The 17,584-nt window shown below is 39.0% G+C and overlaps 1 protein-coding gene across 9 annotated transcripts in view; it reads left to right on the plus strand.

Annotated features, from left to right (window-relative positions):
* LOC106090109 (collagen alpha-1(XVIII) chain) overlaps positions 1-17,584 on the plus strand; it is a 1,585,531-nt gene that overhangs the window by 994,131 nt on the left and 573,816 nt on the right. For all 9 annotated transcript variants that reach the window (XM_059369513.1, XM_059369516.1, XM_059369517.1 and 6 more), the window contains exon 13: positions 9,042-9,199. In XM_059369513.1, the coding sequence (XP_059225496.1) occupies positions 9,042-9,199 (158 nt within the window). The remainder of the gene's footprint in view (positions 1-9,041; positions 9,200-17,584) is intronic.

A 17,584-nucleotide genomic window follows, 5' to 3' on the forward strand; every position in this document is an offset into this window, starting at 1 on the left:
ACTTCATAGAAATGTGTAGGGATCTACCAGAACTCATTGTACTTAATTTCATCATGAAAAATTACCAATTTATTGCCTCAAGACGTTAAGTCTGGAAATTGGACTATATATAACTAAAATCCAATTTTCTGAAATCAGAAGATCAGGTTTATATACAAAGAATTCGGAATCATCAAAAAATATTTGGAAAATGTTTTTATACTCAATATATCTCCAAAAGCATACATACCCAGCTTATGGGTATAAATGGTTACATACCGGGGTATATACCCAATTTACCGGGTAAATACTTTTTGGGAATTTACACATCGCCTTTCTCTACTCATAAGGTGTATGTATTCTTGATCGTCTCGACGTTCTGAGTCGATCTAGCCATGTCCGTTCGTCCGTCCGTCGAAATCACGAAAAGCTAGCCTCTTGAAATTTGCACAGTTACTTAATATTAATGTAGGTCGTTGGCATTGCAAATGGGCCAATTCGGTTCAGACTTACATTCCCATACAAACTATTTTCCCTGTTTTTGACCTCTTGAGTCTTAAAAGCCGCAATTTTTGCCCGATTTGGCTAAAATTTTGCATGCGGTGTTCTGTTACGACTTCCGACAACTGTGCTAAGTGCGGTCCAAATATAGCTCCCATATAAACCGACCTTTCGATTTGAGTTCTTGAGCCCTTACAAGCCAAAATTTTTGTCCGATTTGGCTGAAATTTTGAATGTGGTGTTCTGTTATGACTTTCAATAACTATGCCAAGTGCGATCCGAATCGGTGTATAAATTGATGTTGCCAAAAAACTAGGTTTCTGACAGAAAAAAAAAATCGAACGAAAATATGTCGAATTTTTGATCTGATTAACTAAAAATTTTGGCATAAGTATTAACACTCCATGTACCATTTCACTTGACACTTCCTCAGATGTCATGCATTTTTAACATATGTCGTTTACAACAGCTTTCAAAAAGCAAATTAAAACGGGAGAAGCAAATAATTTTGCAAAAGGATACAAAATAATTGCAATTTCTAAATAAAGGGTGATTTTTTTGAGGTTAGGATTTTCATGCATTAGTATTTGACAGATCACGTGGGATTTCAGACATGGTGTCAAAGAGAAAGATGCTCAGTATGCTTTGACATTTCATCATGAATAGACTTACTAACGAGCAACGCTTGCAAATCATTGAATTTTATTACCAAAATCAGTGTTCGGTTCGAAATGTGTTCAAATTTTGACAAATTTTGTTCAGCGATGAGGCTCATTTCTGGTTGAATGGCTACGTAAATGAGCAAAATTGCCGCATTTGGAGTGAAGAGCAACCAGAAGCCGTTCAAGAACTGCCCATGCATCCCGAAAAATGCACTGTTTGGTGTGGTTTGTACGCTGGTGGAATCATTGGACCGTATTTTTTCAAAGATGCTGTTGGACGCAACGTTACGGTGAATGAACACATTTCGAACCGAACACTGATTTTGTTAATAAAATTCAATGATTTGCAAGCGTTGCTCGTTAGTAAGTCTATTCATGATGAAATGTCAAAGCATACTGAGCATCTTTCTCTTTGACACCATGTCTGAAATCCCACGTGATCTGTCAAATACTAATGCATGAAAATCCTAACCTCAAAAAAATCACCCTTTATAATTGATGAAAACTAATAATTTATTGATTTTTTGCTTCACAAAAAAATCCTTAAACGTTACTTTATAAATTGACTTGAAATTTGCGTATATTTCCAATTTATTGTGTGAAAAATGTAAATGCAAAAATTAAAAAAAACTTAATATTTCTTTTATTGCGAAATTTTTTTACATATAAACTCTTCTATATACAACAAATAAGTGACAATAATATTTGTTAAAAATCAAACTTTTACACTGAGTTATTAAGGTTTATGACGTTTGCGACTTTTTCTACGTTTTATACGGTCCAAATATACGTTTTCGACTTTTACAACTTTTTGACAGTCGGAAACCTAAAAAATCGTCTTACGGACCATCTCTGAGTGTAGTATGCCAAGTAAGGCCCAAATCAATCTTTTGGGTTGCCCAAAAAGTAATTGCGGATTTTTTAAAAGAAAGTAAATGCATTTTTAATAAAACTTAGATGAACTTTAATCAAATATACTTTTTTTACACTTTTTTTCTAGAGCAAGCTAAAGGTAACAGCTGATAACTGACAGAAGAAAGAATGCAATTACAGAGTCACAAGCCGTTGAAAAAATTTGTCAACGCCGACTATATGAAAAATCCGCAATTACTTTTTGGGCAACCTATAACCTGATATAGCTCCCACCTAAACCGATTTCCCGATAAGACTTCTTAAGTCCTTACGAGCCTCAATTTTTATCCAATTTGTCTGTAATTTGGCATGTGGTGTTCCGTGACGACTTTCAACAGCTGTGTCAAGTATGGTCTAAATCGGTTTATAACCTGATATAGTTCCCATAGTGTAATGTTATGACTATCAACAACTCTGTCAATTACGGTCCAAACCAGTCTATAACCTGATATAGCTCCCATATAAACCGGTCGCCTGGTTATCCTTGTTCGGCTCGTAAAAGTTTTAACTTTTGCTGGTTTGACAGAAGTTTGGTATTTAGAATAATAGTATGCCCTTCAATCAAAATAATTTTGTATAATTTTTTAGCAGAATCCATGGTGGACGGTTTCCAAGATTTGGTCCGGCCGAACTTTGCACGATTTTACTTGTTTTTATGTTACGTTCCCCTTCACTGCGCCCTCTATGAATCATATATAACCACCTGGTGTCATATATAATTACCCAGTGTCATTTGTGTAGCCGGGACCCCCTCCTGGTGCTTGTGTAAAAATTTTAATGTTGGGTTCGCGCTCTACTTAAAAATACCTATCACCTGTTCCCCATGTTGGCATGACCTGTTGGGGGTTTAGGGTCACTTAGATACTTGAAAACAAATTTAAACTTCATATTCGTAATCCACTCCCAAGTACATTTCATTTGGACCCTATATTACCATGATCGGCTTTGATTCCTTTTTTGGGAGGGCTAAGGGGGGTGGGGCGGCTCTATTGTTTGAGCTCATTTTTAATATCGTAGTATTAATCAACTAACAATTATTTTTCATTTGAGTCCCATATTGACATGATCGTCTAATATGCCTATTTGGTGCGTTTTTAGGCTTGGGGCAGCCCCCTATGTAGATAAACCCAATTTTTTTACGCTCTTGGTCTAAGAACCCCTAGAGTTTATATATTCCTGATCGATCTAGCCATGTCCGTCCGTCTGTGGAAAGCACGCTTACTGTTGAAGGAGAGTAGGCGCTTGAAATTGTGCACAAATACTTCTTTTTAGTGTAAGTCGGTTGCGATTGCAAATGGGCCTTATCGGTTCAGATTTAGGTAACGATCCCATATAAACCGATCTCCAGATTATACTAATTGAACCTCTAGAGGGCTCTATTTGGCTGAAATTTTGCACATTGCCTTTTTTCTATGATCTCTAACATACGTGCCGAATAAGTTCTGAATCGGTCCATACTCTGATATAGCTCCCATATAAACTGATCTCCCGAATGCACTTCTTGAGTCACTAAAGGGTGCACTTATTGTCTAATATGGTTTGAATTGCCATGTTGTAGGGTACACAAATTCACTCTTCGTCGTTTACGCTGCAGCTCAATTCAACCAAATGCAAGAAAGCCAAACACCAACCATGATTGTAGGAGGTGCAAAAACAACACGTGTTGGTAACACCTTTTCCTCGTTGTGGCGTAGTGTGGTAACGAAAAGTAAACATTTTCCAATATTCAATGTTGACATAGATATGGCAAAAAATTTCCATGTTGGAAATGCATACAAAATGTCAATAAAAGAGATAAAATCGCCATCACAAATAGAACAGACAATAAAAGCAACACCAGCCTGAAACATATGCATCAAAGTGTGATCACAAATGAACATACATACATATGTGTGTGCATTTAAATGCTATGGTAGACGGTGTGTGTGTGTGTGTGTGTGTGAAAGAGCATTGTTAGTCAAATCTGAATATGCCGCAAAATTTGCAAAAAGGTTCATCACTGCTCTGTCTTTCTCCCTCACTCCTGTTGTTTTTTTTTTATTGAGGCGCTATGAGTAATGCAATGTTACACATCGAACAGGCTTTGTCGTATTGCATGAGTTATCGAATCAAAGTCAACATTTTGTATAATAATTTAAATCGAAAATGACATGCATTGTCGGTACTAAGAGAAAAATGAACAACAAGTTAACGAATTTCAATAAGTTTTAAAAATTTTATCTCATGAATAAAATTTAAAGTGTTAAGTCTGTTATGAATTTAAAGCGGCTCTATATCGGGGTGGTGGTTTTCCCCTCCTAATGCTGGTAACATTTGTGAAGTACTATGCCATGTTAAAGCGTGCTAAGTTCGGCCGGGCCGAATCTTGGAAACCCATCACCATGGATTCTGCTAAAAATTTATACAAAATAAATTTGGTTGATGGGCATTATTTCATTCTACATATCAAACTTCCGTTAAACCAGCAAAAATTAAAGCTTCTAGAAACCGGACAACGATAATCGAGAGACAGGTTTACATGGGAACCAATCAGGTTATCGATTAATTTGGACCGTATTTGACAAAGTTGTTGGAAGTCGTAACAGAACACCACATGCAAAATTTCAGTCAAATCGGACAAAAATTGCGGCTTGTAGGGACTCAAGAAGTCAAATTTGGAGATCGGTTTATATGGGAGCTAATTCAGATTATAGACCGATTTCGACCGTACTAGGCACAGTTGTTTAAAGCCGTAAAATAACAGTACATGCAAAATTTCAGCAAAATCGGACAAAAATTGCGGTTTGTAAGGGCTCTAGAAGTCAAATCGGGAGATCGGTTTATATGGGAGCTATATCAGGTTATAAGCCGATGTGGACCGTACTAGGCACAGTTGTTTAAAGCCGTAAAAGAACAGTACATGAAAAATTTCAGCCAAATCGGACAAATGGCCTTATGACACCTCCAGACCACTACCCAAAAATGTTTGTATGGTGTTGTTACTGATTCGAACATTAAACACCATCAAGATAAGTTTGGGCCACTAAAGGTGCCTTTGCAATCCGATTTTCAGAATTTTGGATTAAGCTACCATATAGACCGAATTCTGGATTTTCGCTCCTAAACCCATCCATGGAAGAGACATTTATTTTCCAATTTTGCCGAAGTTTTAATCACTATATTAGAGTCAAGAAGTTTATGCCCAATAAACTTATAATCGTAAAATTAATGCTAAAAAGTAAACTCAAACAAGTGAAACCTTACTAAACTATGCCATTCCGAACTTTGGATAACCAACACCATGAATAAACTAACCATCCTATTTTATAACTACTCCACTACCATATCCATAGTAATATGCAAATGGGAGCTGATCTGGATCACATTTGATACAGGTCCGGAGAACTCTTATAAAGGGTGATTTTTTTGAGGTTAGGATTTTCATGCATTAGTATTTGACAGATCACGTGGGATTTCAGACATGGTGTCAAAGAGAAAGATGCTCAGTATGCTTTGACATTTCATCATGAATAGACTTACTAACGAGCAACGCTTGCAAATCATTGAATTTTATTACCAAAATCAGTGTTCGGTTCGAAATGTGTTCAAATTTTGACAAATTTTGTTCAGCGATGAGGCTCATTTCTGGTTGAATGGCTACGTAAATGAGCAAAATTGCCGCATTTGGAGTGAAGAGCAACCAGAAGCCGTTCAAGAACTGCCCATGCATCCCGAAAAATGCACTGTTTGGTGTGGTTTGTACGCTAGTGGAATCATTGGACCGTATTTTTTCAAAGATGCTGTTGGACGCAACGTTACGGTGAATGAACACATTTCGAACCGAACACTGATTTTGGTAATAAAATTCAATGATTTGCAAGCGTTGCTCGTTAGTAAGTCTATTCATGATGAAATGTCAAAGCATACTGAGCATCTTTCTCTTTGATACCATGTCTGAAATCCCACGTGATCTGTCAAATACTAATGCATGAAAATCCTAACCTCAAAAAAATCACCCTTTACAAGTCACAGTTTTAGCGAAATAGCCAACAAATCCGCTTTTTATGGGATTGAGACCCTAAATTGGAAGATCGGTCTATATGGCAGCTATATCTAAATATAGTCTGATCTGAACCATATGCAAGTCGGATGACGGGAGGCTTAATTTAAGTCACTGTGTAAAATTCCAGCCAAATCGGGTAATAAATGCAACTTTCATTGGCTTCAGACCCTTAATAGGCAGATCGGTCTATATGGCATCTATATCTGAATAAAGGCCGATCTGAACCGGCCGATCTGAGTCAGATATCGGGAGGCTTAAAGCAACTCATTAATTAAAATTTTAATGAAATCGGATACCAATTGTGGCTTATATAGGCTTAAGACCCTAAATCAGCAGATCGGTTCAAATGACAGCTATATCTAAATATGGTCCGATCTGCATCATATTTAAGTCAGATGTCGGGAGGCTTAAAATCACTCACTGATTCAAATTTTAGCAAAATTAGATAACAATTGTGGCTTTTATGGACTTAAGACCCTCAATCGGCAGATCGGCAACTATATCTAAATATGGTCCGATCTGAACCATATTTAAGTCAGATGTCGGAAGGCTTAAAATACCTCACTATTTCAAGTTTCAATGAAATCCGGTTACAAATGCGGCTTTTATGGACTCAAGACCCTTTATCGGTAGATCGTCCGATCTGAACCAAATTTATGTCGGATATCGGGAGGCTCAAGACAACTCACTGATTCACCTTTCAGTGAAATCGGGTAATAATTAAAGCTTATATGGGCTTCAGAACCTTAATCTGCATATCGGTCTATATGACAGCTATATCTACGTATAGTCCGATCTGAACCATACTTAGGTCGGATGTCTAGAGACATAAAATATTTTACTTTTTCAAATTTCAGTGAAATCGATTAATTAATGCATTGTTTATGGGCTCCGAACCTTAACCGGCAGATCGGTCTATATGGCAGCTATATCTAAATATAATCCGATCTGAACCAAATTAAGGTCGAACGACGGGAGACAACTTTCAGCGCAATTGGGTAATAAACGCAGCTTAACTGGGTTCCAGACCCTTAGTCGGCAGATCGGTCTATATGGCAGCTATATCTAAATATTGTCCGACCTGGACCATATTAAGGTAGGATATCGGGAGGCCCGAAACGACTCACTGTTCCAAATTGCCAGGTTCTTTGCTTCACCTGGTTGCTTTGTTACTTTTTGCAAGGTTGCACTGTCTTGTTTTCAATAGCATTTCCACACGTCTGGTCTTATTATGCGTTCCGTGAGTTAGGCTGTTTGTATTTCTCGCTATATCATCCGGATTAGGAATGTGTTTTTCAAGCAGTTGAGTCATGATGTATATCGTTGTCATCAGTTATGTTCGACCTCCATATTCTATGCAGACCGAAGGGCTTCTCTTAGCGCTTAGACGAGTGTAAGCCCTTGCTGCACCAGGTACAAGGGTTACTATATCGGTTTCTGGCCTAGTCAATCAATCTGACATTTCCATTGCTTAGTTTGATATTTTCTAGCATAATCGTTCTCAGAAAGTTTTGACGTACGACCATCATTTGTTTTTTTAACAGTGTCTTGAAAAAATGACTTGGACAAAAATAAATAGAAATTCATTACGATCGGTTGGGGCGAACTTTGGATACTCACCACATCGGTGATATAACCACCAATCTGGTGAGAAATGCATCATTTATAAACCCATAACCGCTATATCGAAATATGGTCGAATTTGTACCAAACTAGGCACAGACATCGAGTGGTCTAATAGATGCAAAACACTGTTTAAGTGTGTAAAACTGAATATTGGTCTTTGGGCAGCTATATCCAAATATACACCGATCTAATTCAAATATATTGGACGGATGTTTAAAGGCCGGTTTCAATAACGAAATTAATTAATTAAATTAATTTTTTAATTAAAACTTCTCCAATCACGAAAATTATAGTATCAATCAACATTTCTGAAAAAGAAAAAATTTAATTAAAAAAATTGGATTTACAAATAAAAAATGGTAGACATTTTTTGAATTTTTTCAGTTAATTTTTTAATTGATCCAATTAAAAAAATGATTGAAAGTTTTTGTAAATATCGATTAATCTCCATTATATTTGGAACGCAGATGTTTACCTACTGGAACATGAACTTGCTGTGCATTGTTTGTGCAAAGGTTCGTTGGCACCCCTTTGAACAAAAACTTCCCCTCAGGGTTTTTTTTTAAAAAAAACTTAAAGTGGCCGGAAGGTGAGCCCTATAGACTTGTGGTTGTAGTTGCAGTGTGTTGTACACTGAGATGGCAGCTCTTGGCCGATGAAATATCTATCGGGTTCATCCGGTACGTTGATTGCTGGTAAAATACTATAGATTAGTCGAAATGTGGAATCCTTTCGTTTATATCGTAGGGGACGATATGTAATATGTATGCTTAAGTAAAATCAAATAAAGCCTACATTGCAGTTATTTTGAAAGAAGGCGTATAGGATCAAAGACCAATTTGTTATTCAAACATTTTCGATTCAATTAAAAAAATGATTAACTCAATAAATCTTTTAATTGAAAATTAAGAAGCAAAATATGTCACGATTGAAATTAAACACTTTTCTTCAAATTTAGTAAAAAAATTAGTTCGAAAATCCTAACATAGGTCAATTTGTTAATGGATGTGCCCTCGCAAAGCCTAATTTTTCCGACCGTTGATCATTTGTCAAGCGATCGTTATATCATTTTGCACAAAAGGTTCTCTAATAACTTGTCAGATTACTATTACGACTTCTACTATAAGAAGAAGTCGGTTCAGATTTAGTTAAAGCAACCATATGTCTGTATCGCTCGATTTTCATTTCTAGATCCTGTGCAAGGTTTTTTTTTCTCAAAATTTTGCACAATGTCTTCTTTTGCCTTTGCAAATATTCAAGCTTAATTGCTGATTTTCACATAGTAATATATATTTCATTCTCTTCTTTTTTCTTTGCAGCTTATCGTACCACCAAAGGTGAAAAGGGTGACCGTGGCCCCAAGGGACCACCTGGTGATAGCATACGTGGTCCTCCAGGACCACCAGGTCCCGCTGGTCCCAAGGGTGAACCCAGTTCATTTCCACCTTTCATTGATTTCTCAGCAAACCCAGATGCGGTAAGTTGACTGAACTTTACTATTATGTATCTAGTCTAGTCCTCAGTTAATATGCGAATATAGTTTTCATGTTCAACCAAGACAATTAAAATTTTACTTTTCCAACCACCATAGGTGGTTATATAAAATCATTCCGTTTGTAACACCTCAAAATATTGATCCACGACCTTACAGGGATTATATATTCTGGAATCTCGACATTTTAAGTTGGTCTAGCCATGTCCGTCCCTCTGTTGGTCCCTTTGTCCATCCCCATCTAGGCGGCCAATTGACCGGTCACCGAATTTGCCTCTCAATAAGTCCATTGGTACGCGTGCTGTGTGGCATGTGGCACCGTCTTGTTAAAACTACATGTCATGCAAGTCAAGCTCTTGTATTTTGGGAAAAAAAAAATTGGATATAATCTCACGGTAGCGCTCACCATTCACAAGTACGTTACGATTCGCATCATCTTCGAAGAAGTACGGTCCAATGATGCCACCAGCCCATAAATCGCACTAAACTGTGCGATTTATGGGCTGCTTCTGGCGGATCTTCACTCCAAAATTGACAATCTTCCAAAAAAAAAAGATCTTCGTCCATAAAATGGAAGCAACATGATCTTCCAGATGGCAATACTAGGGTTCCGTCAATCCATGACTGTGCCGATGGCAGCAGTGCCTCACACTCGACTTCAAGGTTCATCTCAGGTATCCGATTGGAAACCTCTTCCCTTCCTTCCAGGTTTCCTATCGTCGCCTTGTAAAATTCTAGCAGTATCCATGTTAGAGGATACCCAATATTCGACCCGGCCGAACGTGGCAAGTTTTTAGTTCTTTTCGATTACTTTAAATGGAATTTTTCATTTAAGAATATTCATTGCTTTGATAACAAAAAAGACATGAACAACCATTTAAAATTCAATAGTTTTCCATGAAATCGAATTTAGTGTAGTTTATTTTTGATTTTATGTAAAAATCAGGCTTTAGCTGAGCCCTGCTCACCATGGCATATCGCCACAAAATTTGTTGAACACAAAGAACATCACATTTATGAATTTTATTTAAAATAAATTAAATACAAATTTCCATTTTCCATTTGAATGCACCGAATCACTTAAACATAAAAACGCTCTGTTTTTATATATTTTGTCAATGTCAGATGCTTTGTATTCCAAATTTTGTAAATTACATTCATATGTGATTTGCATTTATTTTGCACTTTGTTGAACACAACAAATCAATTAAATGTTTCGTTTCGAGTTGAAAAAATAAAAAATTTATGAACTTTAAACTGAAGGACATAATGTTGAGCAAAATAAATCAATTTTTTGCAGATGATTTATCATGAGAATGAACAAAAAAACGTTAAACGCGTATAACATTTAAAAATGTGCTTAAATTGCTTGACCAAAGTGAAAGCTACTTTAACCCCGTGGCAGTGATCAAAGCAATTCCTCCATCCCAGTACCAAGAGGCATTAAGTTTTGTGCATCGGTTACTGTTTTCCTTAGTGCAGCTGACTAGTGACCAATAGATGGATTATTGAAGTGTCGTCCACCAGTGCACAACATCATATAGGATAATTGGTATATCTGCAGCCTAAAGCTAGTGAATGAAAAGCGTTGTGTTACAGTTTTCTTGCTTTTGAAAATAAATGAACTTTCTATCTCTCCATCCCAAAGATATATAAGACATGGTGGTACATGAAGACTATATGTATGTCTGTAAGCCGACCATACCAAGAATTTTTAAATATTCTGATTATTCTAATCGCTTGACAATTCTCAATTTTATGATTTTTTCTGTTGCTCTTGAACAACGCTAACAACATAACTCCTTTTTACTGATGAAACTTTTGACTCTACGTTTTAAATCTGTCTGTCTCTGGTCTGGATTATTTTTGGCCATATTTATGCACAAACCCAATCTATATATACAAATACTAGCTGGACAGGGCCCGCTCCGCTGCGCCCTATTTAACTCTCTAATATCTTTTTAGGGTGGGGACACTTCGCCCTGAATGTGGATATCATGATACTGTAGCCTGCGTTCGAATCCTGGCGGAACTTCGGTCAAAATTTAAAGCGGTGGTTATCCCCTCTTAATGCTGGCGACATTTGCGAGGTACCATACCATGCATGGTCCTGTAAAAAATTCTCTCCAAAGAGGTGTTGCACTGAGGCACATCGTACGGACTCGCCTATAAAAAAGGTCCATTATCGTTGATAAACTCAACTTGAATCGAAAAGCACTCATTGATGTATGAACGTTTGACCCCGCTCGGTTCCTAGGCAAATTTTTACTCTAATCCCAAATGCCTTTATTTTGAGCCCCATATTACCGTATTGGTAAATATTTCGGGTTTAGAGGGTATTTCGGGGGTGGTAACTTGACCATCAAAGTAAATATAAGATTCGTGCTCTACTTTCAGAAAAATTTCGTATGGGTCCCATAATGGCATGATCGGTTAATAAGTTGTGTTTGAAGGTGGGGTGGACCCCAGTGTCTTTGTACCTAAAATGAATATAAATTTCCCGAAAATCAATAAATATCCACCCAAATAGCTTTCATATAATAGGGAGGTATTTTGGGGAGGGACGGCTCCCCAAACACATGGCTCTATATTGTCGTGATTGGTCTATAATATCCATTTGGCGGTTTTAGGGCTGTCCCCGCGGCACCCGTCCCCAACAATAGAAACCATGTTTTTTTTGGTGATTGTTAGAGTGCAAAAAAATTTCGTACTAATCGCATTACCAATCTCCGAAATCTGGTATTTTTGAAATTAGAGTAGAAAGAAGACCTTTTTAGGGGAGACATTTCGATTCAAATATGGATATCAAATTCGTGTCCACTCCCAAATCCCTTTTCTTTGAACCCCATTTTGTCATGGTCGGTAAGTCGCACCGTTTGGAGGGTGTTGTGGGGCTGGATAGGCCACTGGCACTTTGCCCTAAAAATCGATTTCAAATTCGTTCTTTATTCCCAAATACCGTTGATTTGAGCTCCATATTGCTATAGTCGGAAATAAAGTTCAGTTTAAGGGGTGATTTGGGGCGTACCCCCAAAATTGGATATCAAATTCGTTTTCTACTCTCAAATACCTTTCATTTGAGTCCCATATTGCCATAATGGGTCAATTAATCTATTCGACGTATTTTTAAGAGCCACCTTGACTTGAACGCAAATTTTAATGTCATATTTTTAATCTACTCCCAAATATCTTCCATTTGAATCCCATATTGCCATGGTCGGCAGATATGCCCATTTGGGGGTATTTGTATGCCATATTTGTAATCTACTGCCGGATACTTTTCATTTGAGTACCATATTGATAGGAACGTCGAATATTTCTCTTTAGAGTAGTTTTTGGGTTGGGGCGGCCCGCTGGGTACTTGGACCCAAAATTTAATATGATTTTCATTTTATAGTCTCCAAAAACTTTTCATTTGATACTCATATTGTGCCCATCAGTCCTCTTTTGGATTTGGGTGGCGTTTTTGATGTAAGGGGATCAAAAAATTATATAACCTATATTACCTTTTATTGATTCTACGGAACAAACAAACAAACCGAGTCCCATATAATCACGATGGGTCATATGCCCATTTGGGGAGTTTTTGGGGGGTGGGGTGACCCCTACACTTCGATCTGATTTTATGTGCCAAATTCAAAATCTACTCCAGAATACCTTTCATTCAAGCCCCATATTGATATGGACGACCAATTTGTCTGTTTTTAGATATTTTGGGTTTAGGGCGACTTCCTGGGTACTTGAACCCCATTTTTAATATCATATTCGTATTCTACTCTTTAATAACTTTCATTTGATATCCATATTGTCTTTATCGGTCCACTTGTGATTTGGGTGGTATTTTTGGGGTAACGGGGAGGGTCCGCCCCCTTCCGATATTAACAAATTATAAAGCATATTTCTTCTTCCATATTCGAAATCTTCCCTCGAATACCTTTCATTTGAGTTCCATATTGTCATGATCATCAAATAAACCTATTTTAAGGGGTTTTGGGGCTGGGGCGGCCCCCAGGCAATTGGACCCAACTTTTAGTATGAAATTCGTACTCTGCTCTTGCATACCTTTCATTTGAGTCCCATATTGCCTAGATCAGTCCAATTTTATTTTTGGGTGGTACTTTTGGGGTAAGGGGGAGGGTCCGCCCCCCTTGAGATATCAAAAAATTATGTAGCCTATTGCTCCTTCCGGACTTTCATTTGATATCCATATTGTCCCGATCGGTCCACTTTTGATTTTGGGTGGCGTTTTTGTTGTAAAGGGGCAGGGTCCGCCCCCTTCAAACATCAAAAAATTACATAGCCTATTGCTCCCTCCGGACCATATTCGTAATCTACTCCCGAATGGCTTTCATTCAAGTCCCATATTGACATTATTGTCCAATATACCTATTTTGCCAATTAAGGGGTAAGGGGAAGGGTCCACCCCCTTGAGATATCAAAAAATTATGTAGCCTATTGCTTCTTCCGCACCACTTCTCACAATCTGTGAAAATTTTAAAGAAATCGGTCCAGCCGTTTTTGAGTCTATACGGAACAAACAAATTTACAAACCCACAAACAAACAAACAATCAAACAAACAAACAATCAAACAAACAAACAAACAATCAAACAAACAAACATACAAACAAACAAACAAACACAAATTAATTTTTATATATATAGATTCGCATATATTCCGACTCGTTTAAATAGACATACGGCCGGAAGCAAATATCTGATTTCCCCAGACAAAAATGTGTTGCAACCAACGGATTTTCACTACGAGATGTATTTTCTCAATTTACCACCTCCAATGCCATACTGCTACTACATAAGCAACCATGTGATTGTCAGTTTCCCTATTCCCCCCAACATTGCCTAGTAGATTTACTGCGACAATACCACTGAATTGGCTAATGTGTGTAACGTATCATTCAAGTACTTCTCCAGCTGTATTGCAGTGTACTAAGAAACACAACAACTTCACATTTTAATTTATTTGTTGCTTATTTACATTGTGTCTATGTAGATGTAGTCGTACCACAGTTAAATATTAGGGTGGTTTACTTTATTATTCTCATTACACAATGCAAAAAATTTGCCCATGAACATTCCATTTGGGAACTCGGGATCAATAATTTGTATACCCTCCGCCATAGGATGGGGGTATACTAATTTCGTCACTCGAAATATTAGTCTGTCCCTCCATTTGTTGGTTCATAACTTCATATAACTGCCACATAAATCGACTTCGGATCTAAACTTCTTGTCTCTGTGGAGTTTGAAATTATTATACGATTTGACTGAAAATTTGCATGAAGTCTTTTGTTTTGAGTTCCAACAAGTATGCCAAGTATGATCCAAATCGATGAATAATCTGACATAGTTCCCATGTAACCGATCTCCCGATTTGACTTCTTGAACCCTTAGGGGGTGCGGATGTTATTCCGCACATGCAACTAAGCCAGTAATCGGCGCCAGTTGTGCGCTTTGAATACTAAAAAAAAAATAACCTCGAAAAAGAAAATCTCCACTTCCCTAAGTTGGTTCATGTCTCGTACAGTGTCCCCACCTAAATGCCGGTATTGTTAGACGCGAAAGCCGGGCAATGACAAAGGATATGCTCCAACGTCTCATCATCTTCCCCGCATGCCCTGCACATGCTATCACTTGCCGCATCGATTTTACATAATTGAACTCGTGGTTCTATGTGTCCCTTAATGATAGCAATGACTATATTGACCTGCTTCTTACTTCCTTCAGTAATAGCCTAGGCTTCTCACGTTCTGGGTCTCCCCATAGGATTTTCGTCTCCCTATCGACCGTTTCGCTGTTCCACAGGGTTGCATCAGCATTCGTCACCCACGCCCGTAACTCGGACTGCGTCGGCCGAAAGGCTTCGGGCAGTCCTCTAGCTTTCACCGCCAAATCGTCTGCGCTTTCATTCCCCCTCACCCCGTTATGGCCCGGCACCCATCCTCAGAGAAGGCGTTAATCTTCTTCTTACACTGCAAGACTGTTCGTGACCTTACCCTCCTGGTTGTTATTGCCCTTATGGCAATTTTACTGTCCGTAAACGCGTTCACACTCGACGTCCTCGCGTTAGCACCACACCACCTCAAGAATTCCGTGATCACCCTGATCTCTGCCTGCATGACCATAGTATGGCCAGGCAGCCTAAAACAGATCTCAGTCGTTGGGTTTTCAATGTAGAACCCCAGTCCCACTCTGTCCCCTAGTTTTGATCCATCCATGAAACATGATCTTCCATATGGCAAGGTTCATCTCAGGTATCCTATCGGAAACCTCTTCCCTTCCTTCCAGGTTTCCCATCGTCGCCTTAATTATACCGCGATGGCTGCTCCCATCCTCAATCCATTCTCCCATCGTCGTAAGTCTCATAGCCGCAGTGACTGCCTCACACATAATCTGTTTGTTAATGGGTCGGATATCTTGCCCTAGTGGACGTGATCCTCATCACTCCGCCTATGCCAAGACAACATGTGCTCTGAACCTGTTGTATGGTACTTATGTTGCGTAAGGCGTAAGTAAGTATTGGCCTAATCACGCTCCTGTTGAGTCAGTGGACTATGCTCGGATTCTGGCCCCATTTCGAACCTGCGGTCCGTCTGCATAGTGCCCAACATCTGTGAGCCTTCTCAGTACGCTCCTTAATTTGACACTTCCCATTCAGATTCCTGTCTAAGATCACACGTAAGTATTTGACCTTGTCAAATATCGAAATCTTCTTATCGAGGAAACGTGGTGCTTTAAATTGGCCCACCTTCGTCTTCCTCGTGAACAGGTATATTTCAGTCTTCCCTTGGTTAACATTAGGGTCTAGACCAGTCATAAATCATATACCAGACCCTTTCGGCCCTTTTGCATAGCTGATTCGGATCCTTACCCCTAAGAAATATTATGACACCGGAATTGGTCATTTATGGTGGTCACCCATAGGAGTGGCTATGAAATGCCCTCCTGTGGCGTGCCTAGTGCCACTTTCTCCCTTATATTTATGACATATGACCCGCAATATATCCAACTGTATCTTAGCATATGGTTTATCAAGTCTCTAAGGACCGGGTCCATCCGGTACTGGTCTAAGGATTGGATCAGTGTGTCGGACCGCCCATTGTTAAAAACCCCCTCGATGTCAATGCATACCGCCAGGGTGGGTTCACAACCTCGTGCAGAGACTGCCCTGCACGAGGTTGTGCATAGAATAGAAGAATATCCCGATGCCGAAACGTAAACATTAGCGGTATGCATTGACATCGAGGGGCTTTTGGCAAAGTGCAATCCTTAGACCAGTACCGGATGGATCGGGACCTTAGAGACTGGATATAGCATATGCTAAGGAACAGGTTGATAAACTGAGGGTCTCATGACATAAATATAAGGGAGAAAGTGGCACGGGCCACGCCCCAGGGGCATTTTATCGCTACTTCTATGGGTGACCACCATAATCCCAGCCTATGTTAGCCGCTTGTACGTATTGAATTAACCCGATGAAGTCCTTCATCGGCAATGGCTGCCGCCTGAGTGTACAACATACTGCTACAACAGCAGCAACCACCACCATAGATAACCCATTACGGATGCTGGCTGAGGAGTGATTTAAACCTGTCTGCCAATGTTATAATACTTCTAAGAGGTAAGGTAATCCAATTCAGCTATGCAGAACGGCCAAAAGAGTCTTGCAAATGGCATACGGGCCATCAGGGCAATTAAAAACCTGGTTGGTAAGGTCACGAGCAGTCTTTGGGTGTAAGAAGCAGATTAACGCCTTATCTGAGGATAGGAAAATCCGCATGGTTTAGGTGCCGGGCCATAACGGAGTAAGGGGAAATGGAAGGGCAAACTATTTGGCGGTGAAGGCCAGAGGACTGCCGCCAAAAGACATGGTTAACCCGAAAGCTTTCGGGTCGACGCAGTCCGAGTTAAGAGCGTGAGCGACAAACTCGCATGTAACACTGTGGAACAGTGAATCAGTCCGTATGACGGTGAAAGTCCTATGGGGAGATTCGGATCGTGAGAAGACGTGGCTATTACTGAAAGGTAGTAAGAAGGAGGGCATAGCATTCGGTATCATAACTAGACACTTATGCAAAATCGGTGCGCAAGTGTTAGCATGTGGGGAAGATGATGGGACGTTGGATCATTTTCTATGTCATTGTTCGGCTTTCGCGGCTAACAGACACCGGTACTAAGGTGGGGACACAATACCCGACAACAATGAACTAAGGGGCGTGGTATGAAAAACACTTAGGGATTTTGTAAGTAGCAAGGAATTCCTTACATAGATTTTCTTTTTCGAGGTTACTCTTAAGTATTTAGAGCGCACAACAAGCCGATTACTGGCTTAGGTGTATGCCCACATTGGCGGA

This window comes from Stomoxys calcitrans, chromosome 1 (assembly GCF_963082655.1).
Source record: "Stomoxys calcitrans chromosome 1, idStoCalc2.1, whole genome shotgun sequence".
NCBI lineage: Eukaryota > Metazoa > Arthropoda > Insecta > Diptera > Muscidae > Stomoxys > Stomoxys calcitrans.